Source organism: Anomaloglossus baeobatrachus, chromosome 10 (assembly GCF_048569485.1).
Source record: "Anomaloglossus baeobatrachus isolate aAnoBae1 chromosome 10, aAnoBae1.hap1, whole genome shotgun sequence".
NCBI lineage: Eukaryota > Metazoa > Chordata > Amphibia > Anura > Aromobatidae > Anomaloglossus > Anomaloglossus baeobatrachus.
In genome coordinates this window covers 130,042,480-130,067,447 of record NC_134362.1, presented here as the reverse complement: position 1 = coordinate 130,067,447, position 24,968 = coordinate 130,042,480, and the positions used below count along the sequence as shown (strand labels likewise).

Sequence of the window (24,968 nt, the reverse complement as noted above, 5' to 3'; positions counted from 1 at the left end):
GTGTTGGAGTGTAGTGGGAGAGTAGTTCGGAGATGTACGGAGGGGAAAGATTATGCACAGCTTTGTAGGTCAGTGTTAGAAGTTTGAATTGGATACGGTGGAAGATTGGAAGCCAGTGGAGGGACATGCAGAGAGGAGAAGCGGGGTGGTATTGAGGAGAGAGGTGGATAAGTCGGGCAGCAGAGTTAAGGATGGACTGGAGAGGGGCAAGCGTGTTGGCAGGGAGGCCACAGAGGAGGATGTTACAGTAGTCGAGGCGGGAGATTATGAGGGCATGCACTAGCACTCCTATGAAGAGTGGCATCATGGGCTCCTCAAAACAACTCTCAAATGATCTGAAAACAAAGATTATTTGTTAGGTCCAGGAGGTGGATCCACTGGGCCGTGCACCCCACCGGAGGCCAGGATGCACGGTAGCTGGAGCACTAACGGGGCAGGGACAGCGTCCCACAGGGAACGGGTAGAACAAAGTCACTGGGGTCACAGAGTTCCTTCAGACAATACAGGATACTGGTACAGGTGCCGGGTAGTAATGACAGGCAGTAGTACAGGACACGGCACAAGGGGAGCTGAGCACCTAGCTCACAAGACAAGGCTTCAAGACACGTTGATCAGGCCCTGCCCACATGGAAAGGCCAGTCTTATATACTCAGCACAGCCTCAAGTCATTTCCTGCTGCAGGTGTGCTGGGCCTATATGACCAGGAGAGTGGGCGCGGCCCGGTCCTATACAGAGGCATGAGACCAGGAGCAGGACGCAGGAGAGCATGAGCGGGAACGGAAGCCATGATCGGTGGACACGTGGGCTGGATCAGTGGTTAAGGAGCGGTGCAGTGACGGTGAAGATGGATCAGTGGGTACAGAGTGGTGCAGCGACGGTGAGACTGGACCAGTGGGTAAGGAGCGCTGCTGGGACACCGGGAGCGTGACAGTACCCCCCCCCCCCCCGTTATGTCCCCCTCCCCGCAGCCGGGACATAAAGTCGCGCAGGAGAGGAGCAGCAATGTACTTCCGGGACAGCCAGGACCGGGCCTCAGGACTGCAACCCACCCAATCGACAAGGAAGGACTGCCTACCCCGTACTGTTTTCATGGCCACAAAATCCCTTATCGGAGAACCCATGTCAGTGGCAACGGAGAGAGGAAAGTACTGGCAGCAGGAGAGGGGGAATCGCAGACGACCGGCTCGGTAGTACAGGTGGTAGAAGAAAGGGTATCGAGAACGACCGGCTCAGGTGTCTCGGACCGGGCACAGGACGGACAATTAGAGACAAAAGAGGTGACATCCTGAGGAAGAGATGGCCATCAATGGGCCCGAGCAATAGCACTCAGGGTGTCCCCGTGACTGGCGTGTTCGGTCGTCTCCGATAAATGCCCCCATTGAAGGACCTTGGGTCTGTCAGACTCTGCAACGAAGGACTTCCCAGGAGGAGCCTGTGCCAGGGGAAACGTAGTAACCGGAACCACTTCATTGTGACCAACGCCAGACTGGTTTGTCCCATCTTTTGATGGTATCAAAGACTCTAATGCTAGGGACTGTGGAACGATGCTGGACTGCGTCGTCTCTTCTTCTTCCGGCGGCTTGACAGACTCAGGTGCCAGGGACTGAGGAACGGGCTGCAGGCAGTGGTCATGACACAAGGGCCCCCAGCAAGTAATAGCGCCAGAGCACCAACTAATAGCAGGGTCATGGAGTTGTAGCCAGGGCAGACCCAGCAGGAGCGCGGGAGCCATTCTCGGGATTACATACAAAGCAATAGTCTCAGTGTACAGAGCACCAACACGGAGTCTCACGGGTTCGGTTGTATATAAGACGGGTTCGTATAACGGTTTTCCGTCCACGGAGGCGAACCACAGGGGTTTAGCAAGCGGGATGACGGGTATCCGATATCGGTCCACTGTAGTTTGTAGGATGAAATTACCCACTGCCCCCGAATCAATGTGAGCCTCTGCCGTGAATCGGGTCTTCTCAGTCGTTACCTGGACAGTCTGTATAACCGGGACTGAGGGGATTCCGGTACCAAGGGTGGCGGTTCCCTCCATCCCTTGGACTTGGGGTCTACCTGGTCTCTCAGGGCAAGAACGGAGCAGGTGTGTACCGCTTCCACAATAGAAACACAGGCCTCGGGCAAGTCGCTCTGCTCGGCATTGTTCAGCTTGGCTCAGTCGGTCAATTTACATGGGTTCGGGAGCAGAATCGCAGGATGGCAATGGTGGGGGAATGGCAGACCTCTGCGGAATGGAGATGTTACGGATTGGTCGTTTCTCCCGGGATACTTCCTTGGTTCGCTCTTGAAAACGGAGATCAATCTGGGTAGCTAGTGATACCAAAGCATCCAAGGTACGGGGAACATCACGACCGGCTAATTCGTCCTTGATGCGACCGGACAGCCCCTCCCAGAAGGCGGCAGTCAATGCTTCATTGTTCCAGCCTAGCTCTGAGGCAAGCGTGCGGAACTGGATGGCGTACTGGCCCACCGTCAGGGTTCCTTGGCGTAGCCGGAGGAGCGAGGAGGTAACCGCGGTAGTGCGTCCCGGTTCATCAAAGGTACTTCGAAAAGCCTGAAGGAATTACCGGATGTCGGTCGTTACCGGATCCTTGTTCTCCCACAACGGATTTATCCAGGCCAACGCTTCTCCTTCCAGGTGGGACATCAGAAATGCCACTTTTGTTTGGTCCGAAACAAACAGGTGCGGGAGCAACTGGAAATGCAGAGAGCACTGGTCCAAGAAGCCTCTGCAGGTCTTGGGATCTCCCGCATAGCGAGGCACTGCAGCGAGGCGGAGTTGCGAGGCCGGGGAGACAACGGGTTCGGACGTAGTCGCTGTTTGCTGCGTCGACGGGGTCGAGGCGGCGGTCTGTAGCGTAAACAAACGGTGGTCCACAGACGTCAAGAAGTTCAATATACGGGTCAGGGTCTCTCGCTGTCGCACCAGTTCCTGGCGCAGTTCGCCCAGTTTGGACGGTTGTGCTCCGGCGTAATCCATGGCCTGATCAAACTGTTAGGTCCAGGAGGTGGATCCACTTGGCCGTGCACCTCACCAGAGGCCAGGATGCACGGTAGCCGGAGCACTAACGGGGCAGGGACAGCGTCCCACAGGGAATGGGTAGAACAAAGTCACTGGGGTCACAGAGTTCCTTCAGACAATGCAGGATACTGGTACAGGTGCCAAGTAGTAATTACAGGCAGTAGTACAGGACACGGCACAAGGGGACCTGAGCACCTAGCTCACAAGACAAGGCTTCAAGGCACGTTGATCAGGCCCCGCCCACATGGAAAGGCCAGTCTTATATACCCAGCACAGCCTCAAGTCATTTCCTGCTGCAGGTGTGCTGGGCCTATAAGACCAGGAGAGTGGGCGCGGCCCGGTCCTATACAGAGGCATGAGTCTAAGACTCAGTCAGACTCATGAGACTAGGAGCAGGACGCAGGAGAGCATGAGCGTGAATAGCAGCCAGGATCGGTGGACACGTGGGCTGGATCAGTGGTTAAGGAGCGGTGCAGTGATGGTGAAGCCGGATCAGTGGGTACAGAGTGGTGCAGCGACGGTGAGACTGGACCAGTGGGTAAGGAGCGCTGCTAGGACACCGGGAGCGTGACATTATTCAACATAGTTGTTCAGGGGAAGGATACAAAAAGTTGTCTCAGAGATGTAACCTGTCAGTTTCCACTGTGAGGAACATAGTAAGGAAATGGAAGAACACAGGTACAGTTCTTGTTAAGCCCAGAAGTGTCAGGCCAAGAAAAATATCAGAAAGGTAGAGAAGAAGAATGGTGAGAACAGTCAAGGACACTCCACAGACCACCTCCAAAGACCTGCAGCATCATCTTGCTGCAGATGGTGTCAATGTGCATCGGTCAACAATACAGCGCACTTTGCACAAGGAGAAGCTGTATGGGAGAGTGATGCGAAAGAAGCCGTTTCTGCAAGCACACCACAAACAGAGCACATTTGGACAAGCCAGTTACATTTTGGAAGAAGGTCCTGTGGACTGATCAAGCAAAGATTGAGTTGTTTGGTCATACAAAAAAACGTTATGCATGGAGGCAAAAAAATACGACATTCCAAGAAAAGCACTTGCTACCCACAGTAAAATCTGGTGGAGGTTCCATCATGCTTTTGGGCTGTGTGGCCAAAGCCGCCAACGGGAATCTTGTTAAAGTTGAGGGTCACATGGATTCAACTCAGTATCAGCAGATTCTTGACAATAATGTGCAACAATCAGTGACGAAGTTGAAGTTACGCAGGTGATGGATATTTCAGCAAGACAATGATCCAAAACACCGCTCCAAATCTACTCAGGCATTCATGTAGAGGAACAATTACAATGTTCTGGAATGACCATCCCAGTCCCCAGGCCTGAATATCATTGAACATCTGTGGGATGATTTGAAGCGTGCTGTCCATGCTCGGCGACCATCAAACTTAACTGAACTGGAATTGTTTTGTAAACAGATATGGTCAAATATACATTCATCCAGGATCCAGGAACTCATTAAAAGCTACAGGAAGTGACTAGAGGCTGTTATTTTTGCAAAAGGAGGATCTACAAAATATTAATATCACTTTTTTGTTGAGGTGCCCATACTTTTGCATCGGTCAAATTTTGTATAAATGCGGATTGCACATTTTCTGTTAGTACAATAAACCTCATTTCAATCAAGAAAAAGAGTCCATCAGTTATTAGATATATGAAACTGAAATAGCTGTTGCAAAACCCCAAATTGTTATTAGGAAAAAAAGTTAACATTAATAGGGGGGCCCAAACTTTTTCATATGACTGTATACAACAGGATGTTCCCATTCATGGGACACAACAGGTCTCCCCAGCCTGAGATTACAAGCTCCACGCTGTGAGGCTTTATCTTGGCTGGGTATCAAAATTGGGGGGACCGCACGCCGTTTTTTTTTACATTATTTATTTATTTTACTGTGCGATATAGACCCGTCCACCAGCGACTGTGATTGGTTGTAGTCAGAGAATTGTCACTCAGCGTGGGGGAAGGTCTGACTACAACCAATCATGGCCACTGATGTACGGGGGAAGTGGTGAATATGTAATGAGGCTAATGAGAGGGTAGGGAAGAAGAAGAGAGGCAGCGGGAGCAGTGTGGCAGCCGAGCCGTGCCTGTGATCGGTGAGTATGAAACGCTTGGAGAGAGACACTGGCAATGTAATGTGAACAAAGTAGCGGTGGCCAGCCAATCACAGTAATGCTACAGCCAAGATGGCTGTGGCATTACTGTGATTGGTTAAGAAACCCAGCATGTTTAGTGGCTGCAAATCAGGCGCCAAACATGCTGAGAGGGACATCCGAATATAGTGAGGCGAATACACCATTACTTGCTACATAAAGAATAGTCTGAGTACCATACGATTCTGCAAATAGCAAATAGTAATGAATACACTCGCTCATCACTATTTTTAATCATTCTATGGTAAATATGTAAGTCCTTACATCACAATGGTTATGCTCTTGCATAACTGCTTTTGATCAAAGAGCATTAGTTCATGAGAATTACTTTAGTTTCCTTGCTTATTTTGACTTCATATGTTCTCATACACTGCACAGAAATGTCCAGCAGATTGTCAGAAATGATTTCAAATATGCCTGGATTACGCAGAAACACAAAACAATTAGTTAATGCACATAGCATGATGGTGGAAGCTAAAACATATCCTCACAATGTATCCAACAAATCAAAGAAGAAAAGACGATGAACCACTGTAATTATATTGAGATGTGGAATTAAATGATATCCTCTCATGACCACCAGATTTCATATATACATAAGACTGTTATATATAAGTTTCTCTCCCAAAGTTACACAATTTTAATGTTATAACTTGTAGTTACATAACTGGGTGCTTCAATCTAGATTATGGAAGACAGTGGCAGTACACTTAAGGTTTTTTAATATAACAAAGGTTTACCTGAATCATTTAGACGAGGTCTGGTTTTGTCTATCCTGTAGTAGATGAAGTCCAAGCAGTTCTCGTTTTCTAGAATCCCACTACTGCACAAGTCCGCCACCAGTGAAAGTGCCTTCATGCAGATGTCCTGCTCCCTGTCTCCAGACATTTCTTACCACCATCCTTGTAAACCCAGGAGCTGGATGCTCTGTTCTTTCTGTTCCCCTCTCCACCGAGGTTGGCAAAGAGGGCAAGATATTTTTGGTATAAAGACTGGATTTTTGTCTTCTAATAGTAGGACTTAAGCATAGTGCTTGCTTTTAAGATTACACTCAGTTGAAGTTCTCCTTGATGAGTTCACAAAAATACCACCCAAACTATTGTTGATCAGTTAAATATAAGCTTTGTCATCACAGAGGAGTCAATTTCAAATTGTACACACACACGTCTTCTTCTGGGATAGGTTCACTCATTTGAACTCCACTTGGTTCTCAGACATACTGTAAATACCATATACCCCCTAGAAATGAATTATAGTTCTCTTCACACCTACCACCCACACCTCACAAGGAATTCAAATCTCCTGAGAAGATACCCAGATAGTCTTCTTTCTATCCAGCACAGCTCACACCCAGGTTTCCATGGTATGGAAAATCCTTCTTTTAAACCTCAACAAACCAGTTCACTTTCTCACTTTGCAGAAGAGACCAGCTCCTCCTTTCAAGATGAAGAAGTGTCTGCTGCCTGCCTTGCTCATCTTCCCCCTCCCATCCTAGCAGCTTTACTAAAAGCCCTGTATAGTGTTTTCAAAAGCAAACAGCAGTAGCAGTGGAGTAAAAAGGCATATACCAATCTTGATGCCAAATGCAATGCCAGTCCCTTTAAATTCCGGAGATGTTCCTCCTATTATCGCCAGGCATTACATTTCAGGTAGAAGAGTCTTGCTGTGTAGATGCATGTAACAGCCCACAGAACTGCCATTCTTAGCTCCCTGTGCTCTGTGTGGTAGGAGCCAGTTTGCAGGATGTGTTGCTGGGAGCTGACAAAGACTGATGTGAAGGGGAGGAGGGATGAGCATTGGAAGCTGAATGCTTGTTAGTTTGTCTCTACCACTACAATCTTAATCTTCAGGTATGTCAATAGTTAATAATGTACAGTTTTCAATAGTGATATAACAATCCCTTATAAAATGTTTTGAAAACATTAAAATGACAACACTTAATATTGTAAAAAAAAAGTACAAATGTGATGCCCTGGCCTATCAGGTCGTCACAGGATATTGTGCAATCTGCCCTTCTGTATGATGTCCACTCCTCCTTGGTTACAGGTCCCTGGCCTTTGGTGTTGAGAACAAGCCAATCAAAATCCTAGAAACACTCTGCACCACACCCACCAGACACACCAATGGGTAGCCTGAAGGGAATAGGGCCGCCCACTCGGGGGGTTGGTTAGGGAGGGTCAGGAGTGTCAGAAGTAGGCAGTTGAGTGGTGACTCTCAAAAAGAGAGGTCACTAGTCTGTTGGAGGAGGTTAGGAGCTGGGCTCCTCAGTTACTAGGTGGCAGACGTTGGTCTGGGCCTGGTAGGAGCTGGAACCCTGGTCGCAGGGGATCGTGTCAAGGGGCACGGAACTGCTGAACAGGACAGCCGGCGGCAGGGCTGCCATCAAGGCATTACTAGTGGAACTCCTGTAGCGGGCCCGGTGAGCAGCAGGCAGGAGGGGGGGCCCGGACAAGCTGACAGGCCCCTCCCCTTTCATGCCTTTGCTCCCTGGGCCCCAGCGCAGGGGGCGTTGACAGTACACTTCACAGGGCGGGCTGGTCGTGCAGTGAGCAGGAGGCGGGGCCTGGACACGCTGACAGCCCGGGCCCCTCCCCTTTCATTTTTCTGCTCACTGGGCCCCATGGGCAGGGGGTGGGGACGTTGCACTGACAGCACCTGCAGTCGCACAGGGGCCCCAAGTGGGAGCGGGCCCCTAGAGCCTGAAAACGTACTGGGTACGTCATAGCTCCCTGGTACTTAAGGACTCATTAGGTCATGGTGAGATCGTGGCCCCGGTGGCTGCGATCGCTGCAAATATCTTAGATTCGGGGAGGAGGGGCCCTCTGCCTGACCTCAGGAGGGGGGTGTCTCCTCCCTGGACCTAAGGAGGCTGTGATTGGCTGAGCAGCGTTCGTCAGCCAATCACAGCCACTGTAATGTTCCAACCATTGAAAATGGTTGAAACATTAAAATCCAGCCCTGATCAGTGCAGCTGTAGCACCGATCATTGGCTGGAGCTGGGTGACCTCAGTTTCACCCGCCCCCAGCTCTGATTGGAGAGATCGGCCTTGTGACCGATCTCTCCAATCACTGTGGATCTGGGGCCGGTGACCACTCCCCTCAGCTTCACTCCAGCGTCCGTGGAAGGTGAGGGGAGCGATCGGTAAGTTTAAAGACACTGTCTCCTTTTAGCCGCCGCCATTGCCCCAGCCCCCACCCTTCAGCTACTGGCTGCAGCAGTCACTGCCCCTGATCCAGCAGCACTGAACCCATCTGCTGCATCCCCTCCATCTGCCACCCCCTCCCCCATCAGCCGCTGCCCCCCTCCCTCATCTGCTGCCCCTCTCCCACCTCTCACCTTCCTCCATCTGCAGTGATCTCCCCACCTTCTGTGACCCCACCCCCACCTGCTGTGACCCCACCCCCACCTGCTGTGACCCCCCACCTGCTGTGCCCCCCCCCACCTGCTGTTACCCCACCCCCACCTACTGTGACCCCACTCCCACCTGCTGTGACCCCACCACCACCTGCTGTGATCCCCCACCTGCTGTGAGACCCCCCACCTGCTGTGAGACCCCCCCACCTGCTGTGAGACTCCCCACCTGCTGTGAGACCCCCACCTGCTGTGAGACCCCCCACCTGCTGTGAGACCCCCCCACCTGCTGTGACCCCCCCACCTGCTGTGACCCCACCCCCACCTACTGTGACCCCACTCCCACCTGCTGTGACCCCACCACCACCTGCTGTGATCCCCCACCTGCTGTGAGACCCCACCTGCTGTGAGACCCCCCACCTGCTGTGAGACCCCCCCACCTGCTGTGAGACCCCTCACTTGCTGTGAGACCCCCCACCTGCTGTGAGACCCCTCCACCTGCTGTGAGACCCCCTACCTGCTTTGAGACCCCCCACCTGCTGTGAGACCCCACCCACCTTCTGTGAGACCCCCCACCTGCTGTAAGACCCCCCCACCTGCTGTGAGACCCCCCCACCATCTATCCGTCCCTCTGTCTTTCCATCCCTCTGTCCATCCGTCCCTCTGTTCATCCGTCCCGCTGTCCATCCGTCCCTCTGTCCATCCGTACCTCTGTCCATCCGTCCCTCCGCCCCTCCATCCCTCCGTCCCTCCATCCATCCGTCCATCCGTCCCTCTGTCCCTCCGTCTCTCATCTATCTGTAGCACCCACAGGGCAGGGGTTAAATGTTACTCGTTGTCGGGCCAGTGATGTTGGGTCAGGGATGTCACAGGTGGCCCTGCCCGGCTTCGTGGCCCCGAGGTGTACAATAAAAGGGGATTTGGATGATGGTGGGGGAATGATGAGGATGATAGTCTTGTTACACCATCTATGGTACGTGGCCAGGGATTAGCCGCCGCTGCTGTCTCTGTCCTCCGCGGCGGATGGTGTTGCAGCAAGGATGTTTCTGCTCCCCACAGGTGGAGCGGGGCATCGGAGAAGATGATGAGGAGAGTAGTGGCCATTGGTGCCGAAGCGCGAGGCGACGACAATCAAAAGGCTGAATCAACTGCTGTGGTTCCAGCTGTGATGGGCCCCAGCAAATCCCGGATCCGTTGGAGGTTAGAACCGGTACGGTCATACCTCCCAACTTTTAAAGAACGGAAAGAAGGACAACACGCGCTGCGGCAATTTTTAGGCCATGCCCTCTAACCACACCCATTTTACAAACAGCCACACCCATATCCACTCCCTATCCACACCCATCCAGCAAACTGAAACTGCAGAAGCTGTCCGTGATCGCTCTGAGCCACCACAAATCAGCAATGTGCAGAACAGGCAGGGAGTTAACTACAGGGTGTGCAGGCGGCTAGGACCCAGGAGGAGAGCTGAACAGGGTGTGCAGGCGGCTAGGACCCAGGAGGAGAGCTGAACAGGGTGTGCAGGCAGCTAGGATCCAGGAGGAGGGCTGAACAGGGTGTGCAGCTAAGGGTATGTTCACACATCAGGTTTTTGCTGTGCGGCACAATCCGGCGCTTTGCGGGAAAAAAGCATCCGTTTTGTTTGTCGCCGGGTGCGGTTTTTCCTCATATACTTTTATTAGCTTATTTAGATTGTGCCGCATGTACTTGCGTTTGATCTGGTTTTTGCCGGATGCGGCAAAAATTGTCACTCTGGCGGCCGCACAGGACGCAGAGAGGAAAGTTTTTTGCCAGCGGCAAAAAAATGCATAGCGCCGGGTGCGGCGCTGTGCGGCATGGTGCATAATGAAAGTCTATGCGAGCCGGATACGGTGGCATGCTTCAAACACCGGAAACATGTACCGTATCCTGTTTTTACTTCTGAGCATGCCCAGAAGTGATATAAATTCATTGCTTGTCAGAAAATCAATCAATCAATCACTCACTCACTCTCAAACTCTCTCACTCACTGACTGACTCACTGACTCATTCACTCACTCTCACCCACTCACCGATCACGGGCGTGGCGTGGCGCTGCACGGCTGTCACACTGCTCCGGCGGCTTCTCCTGATTTGAAAATGCCGGCCGCCCATTATTCAATATCGTATTCAATGCTTTCCCCCCACACACAGGCGCCCATGATTGGTTGCAGTAAGACACGCCCCCACGCTGAGTGACAGCTGTCTCACTGCAACCAATCACAGCCGCCGGTGGGGGGTCTATATTGTGCAGTAAAATAAATAAATAAAAGAAAAACGGCGTGCGGTTCCCCCCCAATTTTGATACCAGCCAAGATAAAGCCACATGGCTGAAGGCTGCTAATCTCAGGATGGGGAGCTCTACGTTATGGGGAGCCCGCCAGCCTAAAAATATCAGCCAACAGCCGCCCGGAATTGCTGCATCCATTAGATGCGACAGTCCCGGGACTCTACCCGGCTCATCCCGAATTGCCCTGGTGCGGTGGCAATTGGGGTAATAAGGGGTTAATCATGGCAGGCGTCTATGAGACACCCCCAATGATTACCCTGTAAGGGAAAGTAAATAAACACATACACCCAAAAAAATCCTTTATTAAAATCCACAAATACCCCTCCAGGTCCGACGTAATCCACAGAGGTCCCGCTACACTCTCAGCTCTGCTACATGAAGCTGACAGGAACGGCAGTAGAACACCGCCTCTATCAGTTCCACGCAGCAACTGAAGGGAGTCACGCTGTCAGCGGTGACGTCACTGAGGTAATGCCGGGTTGTGTGCGGTGATGATGCGTGCAGGGTAGTGCCGGCGTGTGCGGTGACAATGCGTGCAGTAGTGCAGGGGTGTGCGGTGATGATGCGTGCGGGGTAGTGCCGGCGTGTACGGTGATGATGCATGCGGTAGTGCCTCCGTGTGCGGTGACAATGCGTGCAGTAGTGCAGGGGTGTGCGGTGATGATGCGTGCCGGGTAGTGCCAGCGTGTGCGGTGATGATGCGTGTGAGGTAGTGCCTGTGCGTGCGGTGATGATGCGTGCTGGGTAGTGCCGGCGTGTGCGGTGATGATGCGTGTGAGGTAGTGCCTGCGTGTGCGGTGATGATGCGTGCTGGGTAGTGCCGGCATGTGCGGTGATGATGCGTGCTGGGTAGTGCCAGCGTGTGTGGTGATGGTGTGTGCGGTAGTGCAGGGGTGTGTGGTGATGATTCGTGCTGGGTAGTGCTGGCGTGTGCGGTGATGATGCGTGTGAGGTAGTACCTGCCTGTGCGGTGATGATGCGTGCTGGGTAGTGCTGGCGTGTGTGGTGATGATCCGTGTGAGGTTGTACCTGCCTGTGCGGTGATGATGCATGCTGGGTAGTGCTGGCGTGTGCAGTGATGATGCATGTGAGGTAGCCCCTGCCTTTACGGTGATGATGCGTGCTGGGTAGTGCTGGCGTGTGCAGTGATGATGCGTGTGAGGTAGTGCCGGTGTTTGTGCGGTGATGATGGGGTCTCTCTCTCTCAGCATGAAGAAAAAAAAAAAAAAACGGATCCGTCGCATCAGTTTTTTCACAATCTGAGACGGATCCGTTGCATCAGGCACAAACCGGATTGTGCCTGATTGGAAAAAACTGATGTGTGAACTTAGCCTAAGTTGCAGCAGCTCTGCCAGGCAGGAGATCATGTGGTCGGTAGCTGATAGAAGCATTGGCAATGCTTTTATCTTTGCATATTACCGGCCAGTGCTGTGCACCTGCAGGAGAGGAAACAAGTGGTAAGTACACTGTGTCCTCTCCCCAATGTGTCCTGATCTACCGAGAAACAGCTAGAGGAGCACAGGCTCTGGGCCGGGGAGGGGGGGAGGGGAATTAGCACTGGAGAGATTCATTACCTTAGCAGCAGCACAGACAGAGACTAGTTTTGGATAGCGTGCTCCGCTCTGTAATGCTCACGTCACGTGTTAGGATGGTAGGAGGGAAAAGCAGCGAGGCGGGGAGAGAGTGGGTGGGCGGAGCCACGGGATACAGACCTCCCTCCCGGGGCAACGGGACAAACTCTGCAAATCGTGATAGTCCCGCTGTATCCGGGACGGTTGAGAGGTATGGGTACGGTGGTTGATGGGCCCTTCCTTCTTGCACCTTTACAGATGGATCCCCGTGGCCTGATGCTGCTTGGGGATCCCAGTTCGTGTAGTGTTAGCTCCTGTCCCGTGTGTAGGTGATACGGGGCCGCTGTGGGGCTTGACTGTAATCACGACTCCGGACCCTATGTGGCACTGTGCTCCGGGATCTCGTGGTGGTCAGAAGGACTTGCAATCCCCCTGTCCTGCAGATTCTGGTGATACAAGGTGAAGTCTGTTCCACCCTAAGGCTCTGCACCGGTCCCACTCCTGTTCTCTCCTGCTGGAGAACACTCTAACTGTTGTGTAAGCTCCTAACTCCCCCTGGTGGCTGCTCCTCCCCCGGTTCCCTGTCACTAGTGGGTGGCTGCCCCCCATGTTTGGTGACTAGCTTAAGACCCGACCCTAGCCTAGTCCCCAATGGGGAGGGCAACCTGGTTGTGTATATGAGTTTGTGTTGTGGAACTGGTACTGACCTCCTCTGGATCCAGGATGAGTACTGCACCTTAAGTGAGGTGCAGTACCATGTGGTGACTGAAGCCACAGGGGCGCCACATATCCATCTATCTATCTATCTATGGCTCAGGCCATTTTTCAAGATTGGAAGCCCAAAATGAGCAAGGCTCCAGTTGCACAGTCATGGCATCGATGTTCATTTGGAGATACTCCTGTATCATCCTCTACAGGCGTTGACTATGTGTCAGACTTGTTGTCTCTGGTGACCTTGCAAAGGATGGTCTAAAAAATTATGAAACAATTCAATAAAATTGCTGTTACCACCAGATACGATGCTGCTGGTACGGTTTGACTGTTGATGACGTGATAGTCCAATGTTTGTCAAGTTACAACTGGGAGATTCAATCTGTGCACCACTGGTGTTTTGTGGAAAAGCCAAGCTAAGATTGTGTAACAGCTTCTGCTGATACTCCTGCATACGTGCGTCCCTTTCTATGGCTGGAATTATTTCACCAAAATTTGACTTAAACCGGGGATCTAAGAGTGTGGCAACCCAGTAGTCATCATTACTTCTAATTCGGACAATCCAAGGGTCATGTTGTAGCTAGTACAGCAAGAAGGCGCTCATGTGTCTTGCGCATCCATGCGGACTAAGTCCTCGCTGTTTTTGTGGCGGCGAGGTGATAACCGTGCTTTCTTCCTCTGACATCTCCCCCCAACCTCGTTCAACCGAAATTTGACCAATGTCTCCCTCATCTGCTGAGTCTTCCATGCCCATCGAAAGTTCGTCCTCCATTTCTTCCTGGTCTCCTGCACCTTCCTCAGCATTTTGACTGCTACCATGCGCCCTTGTTAATCCCTCTCCCCCACCGTCCCATGCCTGCCAACTTGGTGATGCTGAACGTTTGGACCTTGTAAATGTTGGTATCCCTTACGCATATGAATCCTCCTGTACTTTCTACCCTTCCACTTGTCCCACCCCTGACTCTGAATAGTGTTTAGCGTGTGCTCCAGCATGTAAATGACTGGAATTGTCATGCTGATAATTGGATTGTCAGCGCTAAACATATTTGTCGCCATGTCAAAACTGTGCATAGGTCCTTGATCTGAGACCACTCCAGCAGCGTGATCTGCCCCACCTCTGCATCTCGTTGGCCCAGGCTATACGTCATAACGTATTGCACCAGGGCTCGGCGGTGCTGCCACAGTCGCTGTAACATGTGGAGAGTCGAATTCCAGCGTGTCGGCACATCGCATTTCAGGCGCTGAACCGGCAGGCCGAAAGACCTCTGCAGCGATGCAGGTCGGTCAGCTGCACCAGTTGAATGGCGGAAGTGAGCAGAGAGTGCCTGTGCCCTGTGCAGAAGCCCATCTAGGCCGGAATAGTGGGTTAAAAATTGCTGGACAACAAGGTTCAACACGTGAGCCATACAAAGCACGTGTGTCCCCTTGCCCCGGCAAAGGGCCGCACCCAGATTTTTAGCATTGTCGCACATGGCTTTCGCAGGCTGCAGGTTGAGTGGAGACAACCATTTACGAAACTCAGACTGCAGAGCTGACCACAACTCCTCAGCTGTGTGACTTATTTCCCAGACATTTCAACGTAAAGACCGCCTGATGTCATTGAGCTCTGCTGCCAGCATAGTAAGGAGGTGTATGGGATTCCTTGTGTGCAGTTACAATGCGGGTGACCTGACCACACAGGGTTTGGGCGGAGGTGGAGGACCCAGACGAGGTTGAGGAGGCAGATGCAGTGGAGGAACTTCTACATACAGAGAATTAACGCAGAAGTCGTGGGGATGGCAAGACTTGTTCAGCAGACCCTTCTCCATCTCTCACCATAGTTACCCAGTGCCAAATCAGCGACATGTAACGCCCCTGTCCATGCTTACTGGTCCAAGTATCGGTGGTAAAATGCACCATGTCACACACAGAGTTTCTCAAGGAAGCGGTGATGTTGTGTGCGACATGCTGCTGTAGCGCAGGCACACCTTTCTTGGAGAAGTAGTGGTGACTGGGCATCTGGTACTGGGGCACTGCGACTGACATAAGGTCTCGAAAATCCTCTGTGTCCACCAGGCAGAAAGGCAGCATTTCGGTATTTCGGTAGCCAAAAGCTTACAGAGGGTGAAAGTCAACATCTTAGCTTTGTCGTAGCTTGGAGGAAATGGCCTTTATTTGTCCACATCTGAGAGACCGAGATCTGGCTGCTGTCTGGAGACGCTGTTGAGTAGGGTGTCCTTGGAAAACTGCAGGTCCGTGAGGAAAGTGCAGGCAGAGACATGATGTTGCCTTCATCCAAAGTTGGTGCTTTTAATGTCTGAGAGAGCTCTACATCAGCACTTGTTTCCCCTTCCAAAACAACTGATGACCTGTCAAGCAAATTGCCTGTTGCGGTTAAAGAGGTGGAAGGTCTGCGTGGAAAAACATGTGTGACAGCTGTCCCCACAATCATAGAGCATGAAGAGCGCGTGGATGCACTTGAAGGGGCAGACAGTGGTTGGCCCTCTCCGCTAGGCCACATTGTAGCACAATGAGCTTCCCACTGGGACTTATGCTTGTTATTCATGTGATGATTAATGGAAGAAGTTGTCAAACTAGTGAGGTTTTGGCCTCTACTTATAGATTGGCGACAAATCTTACAGATCACATGATTTGGGAGATCCTTTGCGATGTCAAAAAAGGACCAGGCTAGGCAAGGCTTAGAGCCCATGCGACCTGCAGAGCCACCCCGAATTGTGCTCAGAGGCAGAGTTGTGGCTGAGGATGCAGTTGTCGACGTGCTTCCAGTACTCCGACTCTGTCCAGGAAGGCGCAAGGTAACTTCGTCGTCGGTCGCATCCTCCTCCACCGCCTCTGGTGACCTCCTCGAGTGCCTGACTGTGGGTTGACAGTAAGTGGGATCTAGAAGTTCATCATCAAGCGTTGTGTTTGCACTCCCCTCGCCCTTAGACCTAACCTCTTCCTGCCCTGACTAAATAGTTAAGTTGTCATCCCAATCAGGTATCTGCGTCTCATCGTCATCAGTATGTTCCTCATTGTCTCCACCAACAGGTGTTACAGTTTGGGAATAAGGGTCTACATTATGCTCAGAAACTTGGTCATCAGGGCCTGAATCTGACTCACAAAGCTTCTGGGCATCACTGCAGACCATTTCCTGTTCTGTACTCACTGTAGCTTGGGAGCAGACCTCTGATTCCCAGGCTATAGTGTGACTGAACAGCTTTGCAGAGTCAGCCATCTCTGTTCCACCATACTCTGCATTGCAGGTGTAGACTTGAGAGCTGGGAGAAAGCAAGTGCGATTGGGGTGACAACTCAGAGGACTGTTGTTTTTTGGATGTTGAAGTTGAGGTGGAGGAGAGGCCACTTATTGGAGCACTTGAGATCCATTCAAGCATGTTCTTTTTTTGTGCATCATCTACCTTTGTTGCAGTTGTTCGGTCCTGTAAAAAAGGTAAAACATCCAATTGTCCATGGAAAGTAGTAGACATCTTACTTTTGCTGGAAGATGGCCTTACTTCAGCAGATGTTAATGTAGCTTTCCCAACTACCCCACGGACACAAACTTTTTTTTCCTTTTCCAACACGCCTGTTCCCCTTTCCACCAGCATCTGTCCTTTTGCCACTCATTTTGTTAGCAACAAGATTGGACACTTAAAATGTGGTAGCAAAAATGGAGAGGTGGTGTAGATTGCAGAGGTGGTCTAACTTTATTGACAGCTGAAGAACCAACCCTGACTATCCCAGACAATTTTAGTATGCCCCTGACAGTGGCAGCACAGTTTTCAATTAGAATTATGTAGCTAAAAATGGACAGTTGTGTACAATGCAGATGTGGTGTAGCATTATTGACAGCTGAAGAACCAACACTGACTATCCTAGTCAATTTTAGTATGCCCCTAACAGTGGCAGCACAGTTTGCAATTAGAATGGCGTAGCAAAAATGGACAGGTGTGTAGCATGCACAGGTGCTGTACCGTGATTGGCAGCAAAAGAACACTAAGGTAATATCCCAGACAATTTTAGTATGTCCCTAACAGTGGCAGCACAGTTTGCAATTAGAATTGCGTGGAAAAAACTGGGCAGGTGGGTAGAATGCACGGGTGCTGTGGGTCAGTGGACAGCAAAGGAACACTAACTTAGTATTCCAGACACTTTTAGGATGCCACAAAAAGTGTCAGCTCTTTGGGGAAATAAAATAACGAGGCAAAAATGGGCAGGTGGGTAGAATGCACAGGTGCTGTTGGTAGCAGGACAGCAAAGGAACATTAACTTAGTATTCCAGACACTTTTAGGATGCCCCAAAAAGTGTCAGCTCTTTGGGGAAATAAAATAGCGTGGCAAAAATGGGCAGGTGGGTAGAATGTCTGGGTGCTGTGGGTCACTGGACAGCAAAGGAACACTAACTTAGTATTCCAGACACTTTTAGGATGGCACAAAAAGTGTTAGCTTTTTGGGGAAATAAAATAGCGTGGCAAAAATGGGCAAGTGGGTAGAATGCATGGGTGCTGTGGGTCAGTGGACAGCAAAGGAACACTAGCTTAGTATTTCAGACACTTTTAGGGTGCCATAAAAAGTGTCAGCTCTTTGGGGAAATAAAATAGCGTGGCAAAAATGGGCAGGTGGGTAGAATGCACGGGTGCTGTGGGTCACTAGACAGCAAAGGAACACTAACTTAGTATTCCAGACACTTTTAGAATGCCACAAAAAGTGTCAGCTCTTTGGGGAAATAAAATAGCGTGGCAAAAATGGGCAGGTGGGTGGAATGCTCGGGTGCTGTGGGTCACTAGACTGCAAAGGAACACTAACTTAGTATTCCAGACACTTTTAGGATGCCACAAAAAGTATCAGCTCTTTGGGGAAATAAAATAGCGTGGCAAAAATGGGCAGGTGGGTAGAATGCACGGGTGCTGTAGGTAGCAGGACAGCAAAGGAACACTATCTTAGTATTCCAGACACTTTTAGGATGGCACAAAAAGTGATAGCTCTTTGGGGAAATAAAATAGCGTGGCAAAAATGGGCAGGTGGGTAGAATGCATGGGTGCTGTGGGTCAGTGGACAGCAAAGGAACACTAACTTAGTATTTCAAACACTTTTAGGATGCCATAAAAAGTGTCAGCTCTTTGGGGAAATAAAATAGCGTGGCAAAAACTGGGCAGGTGGGTAGAATGCACGGGTGCTGTGGGTCACTGGACAGCAAAGGAACACTAACTTAGTATTCCAGACACTTTTAGGATGGCACAAAAAGTGTCAGCTCTTTGGGGAAATAAAATAGCGTGGCAAAAATGGGCAGGTGGGTAGAATGCACGGGTGCTGTAGGTAGCAGGACAGCAAAGGAACACTATCTTAGTATTCCAGACACTTTTAGGATGCCACAAAAAGTGTCAGCTCTGTGGAGAAATAAAATAGCGTGGCAAAAGTGAGCAGGTGGGTAGAATGCACGGGTGCTGTGGGTCAGTGGACCGCAAAGGAACACTAACTTAGTATTCCCAACACTTTTAGGATGCCACAAGAAGTGTCAGCTTTTTGGGGAAATAAAATAGCATGGCAAAAATGGGCAGGTGGGTGGAATCCACGGGTGCTGTGGGTCACTGGACAGCAAAGGAACACTATCTTAGTATTTCAGACACTTTTAGGATGCCACAAAAAGTGTCAGCTCTTTGGGGAAATAAAATAGCATGGCAAAAATGGGCAGGTGGGTAGAATGCACGGGTGCTGTGGGTCACTGGAAAGCAAAGGAACACTAACTTAGTATTCCAGACACTTTTAGGATGGCACAAAAAGTGTCAGCTCTTTGGGGAAATAAAATAGCGTGGCAAAAATGGGCAGGTGGGTAGAATGCACGGGTGCTGTAGGTAGCAGGACAGCAAAGGAACACTATCTTAGTATTCCAGACACTTTTAGGATGCCATAAAAAGTGTCAGCTCTTTGGGGAAATAAAATAGCGTGGCAAAAATGGGCAGGTGGGTAGAATGCACGGGTGCTGTAGGTAGCAGGACAGCAAAGGAACACTATCTTAGTATTCCAGACACTTTTAGGATGCCACAAAAAGTGTCAGCTCTGTGGGGAAATAAAATAGCGTGGCAAAAGTGAGCAGGTGGGTAGAATGCACGGGTGCTGTGGGTCAGTGGACCGCAAAGGAACACTAACTTAGTATTCCCGACACTTTTAGGATGCCACAAGAAGTGTCAGCTTTTTGGGGAAATAAAATAGCATGGCAAAAATGGGCAGGTGGGTGGAATCCACGGGTGCTGTGGGTCACTGGACAGCAAAGGAACACTATCTTAGTATTTCAGACACTTTTAGGATGCCACAAAAAGTGTCAGCTCTTTGGGGAAATAAAATAGCATGGCAAAAACTGGGCAGGTGGGTAGAATGCACGGGTGCTGTTGGTCACTGGACAGCAAAGGAACACTAACTTAGTATTCCAGACACTTTTAGGATGGCACAAAAAGTGTCAGCTCTTTGGGGAAATAAAATAGCGTGGCAAAAATGGGCAGGTGGGTAGAATGCACGGGTGCTGTAGGTAGCAGGACAGCAAAGGAACACTATCTTAGTATTCCAGACACTTTTAGGATGCCATAAAAAGTGTCAGCTCTTTGGGGAAATAAAATAGCGTGGCAAAAATGGGCAGGTGGGTAGAATGCACGGGTGCTGTAGGTATCAGGACAGCAAAGGAACACTATCTTAGTATTCCAGACACTTTTAGGATGCCACAAAAAGTGTCAGCTCTGTGGGTAAATAAAATAGCGTGGCAAAAGTGAGCAGGTGGGTAGAATGCACGGGTGCTGTGGGTCAGTGGACCGCAAAGGAACACTAACTTAGTATTCCCGACACTTTTAGGAAGCCCCAAAAATTGTCAGCTCTTTGGGGAATTAAAATAACATGGCAAAAATGGGCAGGTGGGTAGATTGCACGGGTGCTGAATGGTCAGTGGACAGCAAAGTAACACTAACTTAGTATTCGAGACACTTTTAGGATGCCACAAAAAGTGTCAGCTCTTTGGGGAAATAAAATAGCGTGGCAAAAATGGGCAGGTGGGTAGAATGGAAGGGTTCTGTAGGCAGCAGGACAGCAAAGGAACACTAACTTACTAATCCAGACACTTTTAGGATGCCACAAGAAGTGTCAGCTCTTTCAGGAAATAAAATAGCGTGGCAAAAATGGGCAGGTGGGTGGAATGCTCGGGTGCTGTGGGTCACTGGACAGCAAAGGAACACTAACTTAGTATTCCAGACACTTTTAGGATGGCACAAAAAGTGTTAGCTCTTTGGGGAAATAAAATAGCGCGGCAAAAATGGGCAAGTGGGTAGAATGCATGGGTGCTGTGGGTCAGTGGACAGCAAAGGAACACTAACTTAGTATTTCAGACACTTTTAGGATGCCATAAAAAGTGTCAGCTCTTTGGGGAAATAAAATAGCGTGGCAAAAATGGGCAGGTGGGTAGAATGCACGGGTGCTGTGGGTCACTGGACAGCAAAGGAACACTAACTTAGTATTCCAGACACTTTTAGGATACCACAAAAAGTGTCAGCTCTTTGGGGAAATAAAATAGCGTGGCAAAAATGGGCAGGTGGGTAGAATGCACGGGTGCTGTAGGTAGCAGGACAGCAAAGGAGCACTATCTTAGTATTCCAGACACTTTTAAGGATGCCCCAAAAAGTGTCAGCTCTTTGGGGAAATAAAATAGCATGGCGAAAATGGTCAGGTGGGTAGAATGCACGGGTGCTTTAGGGTAGCAGGACAGCAAAGGAACACTATCTTAGTATTCCAGACACTTTTAGGATGCCACAAAAAGTGTCAGCTCTGTGGGGAAATAAAATAGCGCGGCAAAAATGGGCAAGTGGGTAGAATGCATGGGTGCTTTGGGTCAGTGGACAGCAAAGGAACACTAACTTAGTATTTCAGACACTTTTAGGATGCCATAAAAAGTGTCAGCTCTTTGGGGAAATAAAATAGCGTAGCAAAAATGGGCAGGTGGGTGGAATGCTCGGGTGCTGTGGGTCACTGGACAGCAAAGGAACACTAACTTAGTATTCCTGACACTTTTAGGATGGCACAAAAAGTGTTAGCTCTTTGGGGAAATAAAATAGCGCGGCAAAAATGGGCAAGTGGGTAGAATGCATGGGTGCTGTGGGTCAGTGGACAGCAAAGGAACACTAACTTAGTATTTCAGACACTTTTAGGATGCCATAAAAAGTGTCAGCTCTTTGGGGAAATAAAATAGCGTGGCAAAAATGGGCAGGTGGGTAGAATGCACGGGTGCTGTAGGTAGCAGGACAGCAAAGGAACACTATCTTAGTATTCCAGACACTTTTAAGGATGCCCCAAAAAGTGTCAGCTCTTTGGGGAAATAAAATAGCATGGCGAAAATGGTCAGGTGGGTAGAATGCACGGGTGCTGTAGGGTAGCAGGACATCAAAGGAACACTATCTTAGTATTCCAGACACTTTTAGGATGCCATAAAAAGTGTCAGCTCTGTGGGGAAATAAAATAGAGTGGCAAAAATTGGCAGGTGGGTAGAATGCACGGGTGCTGTGGGTCAGTGGACAGAAAAGGAACACTAACTTAGTATTCCCGACACTTTTAGGATGCCACAAGAAGTGTCAGCTGTTTGGGGAAATAAAATAGCATGGCAAAAAATGGGCAGGTGGGTGGAATCCACGGGTGCTGTCGGTCACTGGACAGCAAAGGAACACTAACTTAGTATTTCAAACACTTTTAGGATGCCATAAAAAGTGTCAGCTCTTTGGGGGAATAAAATAGCATGGCAAAAATGGGCAGGTGGGTAGAATGCACGGGTGCTGTGGGTCACTGGACAGGAAAGGAACACTTAGTATTCCAGACACTTTTAGGAAGCCCCAAAAATTGTCAGCTCTTTGGGGAATTAAAATAACATGGCAAAAATGGGCAGGTGGGTAGATTGCACAGGTGCTGAATGGTCAGTGGACAGCAAAGGAACACTAACTTAGTATTCGAGACACTTTTAGGATGCCACAAAAAGTGTCAGCTCTTTGGGGAAATAAAATAGCGTGGCAAAAATGGGCAGGTGGGTAGGATGCACGGGTTCTGTAGGCAGCAGGACAGCAAAGGAACACTAACTTAGTAATCCAGACACTTTTAGGATGCCACAAGAAGTGTTAGCTCTTTCGGGAAATAAAATAGCGTAGCAAAAATTAGCAGGTGGGTAGAATACATGGGTGCTGTGGGTCACTGGACAGAAAAGGAACACTAACTTAGTATTCCAGACACTTTTATCATGCCACAAAAAGTTTCAGCTCTTTGGGGAATTAAAATAGCGTGGCAAAAATAGGCAGGTGGGTAGAATGCACGGGTGCTGTGGGTCACTGGACAGCAAAGGAACACTAACTTAGTATTCCAGACACTTTTAGGATACCACAAAAAGTGTCAGCTCTTTGGGGAAATAAAATAGCATGGCAAAAATGGTCAGGTGGGGAGAATGCATGGGTGCTGTAGGGTAGCAGGACAGCAAAGGAACACTATCTTAGTATTCCAGACACTTTTAGGATGCCACAAAAAGTGTCAGCTCTGTGGGGAAATAAAATAGCGTGGCAAAAATTGGCAGGTGGGTAGAATGCATGGGTGCTGTGGGTCAGTGGATAGCAAAGGAACACTAACTTAGTATTCCCGACACTTTTAGGATTCCACAAGAAGTGTCAGCTGTTTGGGGAAATAAAATAGCATGGCAAAAAATGGGCAGGTGGGTGGAATCCACGGGTGCTGTCGGTCACTGGACAGCAAAGGAACACTAACTTAGTATTTCAAACACTTTTAGGATGCCATAAATAGTGTCAGCTCTTTGGGGAAATAAAATAGCGTGGCAAAAATGGGCAGGTGGGTAGAATGCACGGGTTCTGTAGGCAGCAGGACAGCAAAGGAGCACTAACTTAGTAATCCAGACACTTTTAGGATGCCACAAGAAGTGTCAGCTCTTTCGGGAAATAAAATAGCGTAGCAAAAATTAGCAGGTGGGTAGAATGCATGGGTGCTGTGGGTCACTGGACAGAAAAGGAACACTAACTTAGTATTCCAGACACTTTTAGGATGCCACAAAAAGTTTCAGCTCTTTGGGGAATTAAAATAGCGTGGCAAAAATGGGCAGGTGGGTAGAATGCACGGGTGCTGTGGGTCACTGGACAGCAAAGGAACACTAACTTAGTATTCCAGACACTTTTAGGATGCCACAAAAAGTGTCAGCTCTTTGGGGAAATAAAATAGCGTGGCAAAAGTGAGCAAGTGGGTAAAATGCACGGGTGCTGTGGGTCACTGGACAGCAAAGGAACACTAACTTAGTATTCCAGACACTTTTAGGATGCCACAAAAAGTGTCAGCTCTTTGGGGAAATAAAATAGCGTGGCAAAAATGGGCAGGTGGGTAGAATGCACGGGTGCTGTAGGTAGCAGGACAGCAAAGGAAGCGTCACTTTCCATCCCTGCTAATGAAAAAATGCAGCTGGAATTGCCTGAGCTGAGGTTGCCAGATGCTGTTTTCTAAAGCCATGCACAGTGTTAGCATGGACCTGCCTAGCAGCTAGGGCTATGAACGCCTGTAAATCAGTCCTAGAAAGGGCTGAAATAACCAGTAGTCATAAATCCCTAAAGCGCTGTGTAGATTGCACTGTATCTCTATAGCGCACACAGCAGCAGCAGCGGGAGCGGTGACTGTCACCCCCATGCAGCAGAGAGATAATGGCGGCGATGGAGAAAATGGCTGTGTCTCATAAGACAAGGACCTGTGACATGCACAACCTGTGACACATGCCCTTGCTTGTCTGGCAAAAATCCACTTTGCAGTGTGTGTCTCTGTGATTTGCTAACAGCCTGGCCCACCCCACTGTACGCGCGGTTAGGGAAAAAAAAAATTAATTGGCGATCTCTCAGCACTCAGCAGCAGCACTGATCTAAACCCCGTCCCCCCCGCACACTATACGCTGAATTTTGATAATAGCGTGATTCACAGTGACTCACACTATTACAGTGAAAAGCCAGCTAGTAACTAGCTAGGCTTTTTGTTGATCGAACCGTTCTCGAACGTTACTCAAACTGTCGAACTTTTAGCAAAAGGCTTGAGCTCGTCAAACGACTTGAACACCCCCCCAAAATCACTCGAACATGAAATTGGCGAACCTCGAACCGCGAACATCGCTCATCTCTACTTCTCATTTGGGTTCACCAAGGAACAGACTGTTCCAGGGATCATTCAACAAGTGAAAGAACAAAGTTCACCACCCGATATAATTAATTTAACACAAAAAGAAGTACGCCTGCGTCTGAGTAAATGAAACATTGAAAAATCCCCAGGGCCAGATGGCATTCAACCACGAATATTGAGGGAATTGAGCTCCGTAATCAACAGACGTATCTTATCTTTTTAAACTTGCTTGTAACAGGGTTGGTGCCTCAGTATTGGAGGATTGCTGATGTGGTACCGATATTTAAGAAAGGTAAGAGGGTAGATCCAGTCAACTACCGTCCAGTAAGCCTGACATTAGTAGTATGCAAAGTTTTTGAGGGCATTTTAAGGGATGACATGCAAAAATATATTGCAGAAAATAAGATAATACCTGACAAACAGCATGGATTCATGAAAGATAAGTCATGTCTAACCAACCTGTTTGGGTTCTATGAGGGGGTAAGTGCAAACCTGGATATTGGTCATACAGCTGATGTGATTTATTTGGACTTTGCAAAGGCATTTGATACTGTACCACATAATAGCCTTATACTAAAGCACCAGAAGCAAGGACTAGGGGAAACTATCTGCAACTGGGTAAGGAATTGGCTAAAAGATAGGAAACAAAGAGTAGTCATAAATGGTACATTCTCTAAATGG

The 24,968-nt window shown here is 49.5% G+C and overlaps 1 protein-coding gene across 1 annotated transcript in view; it reads right to left on the bottom strand.

Annotated features, from left to right (window-relative positions):
• The window catches only part of SYT9 (synaptotagmin 9), a 1,761,445-nt gene extending 1,754,527 nt beyond the window's left edge, over window positions 1-6,918 (bottom strand). The window contains exon 1 of the mRNA XM_075325638.1: window positions 5,936-6,918. Within this exon, the coding sequence (XP_075181753.1) occupies window positions 5,936-6,083 (148 nt within the window). The 5' untranslated portion in view covers window positions 6,084-6,918. The remainder of the gene's footprint in view (window positions 1-5,935) is intronic.
• Window positions 6,919-24,968: the final 18,050 nt, after the last annotated feature.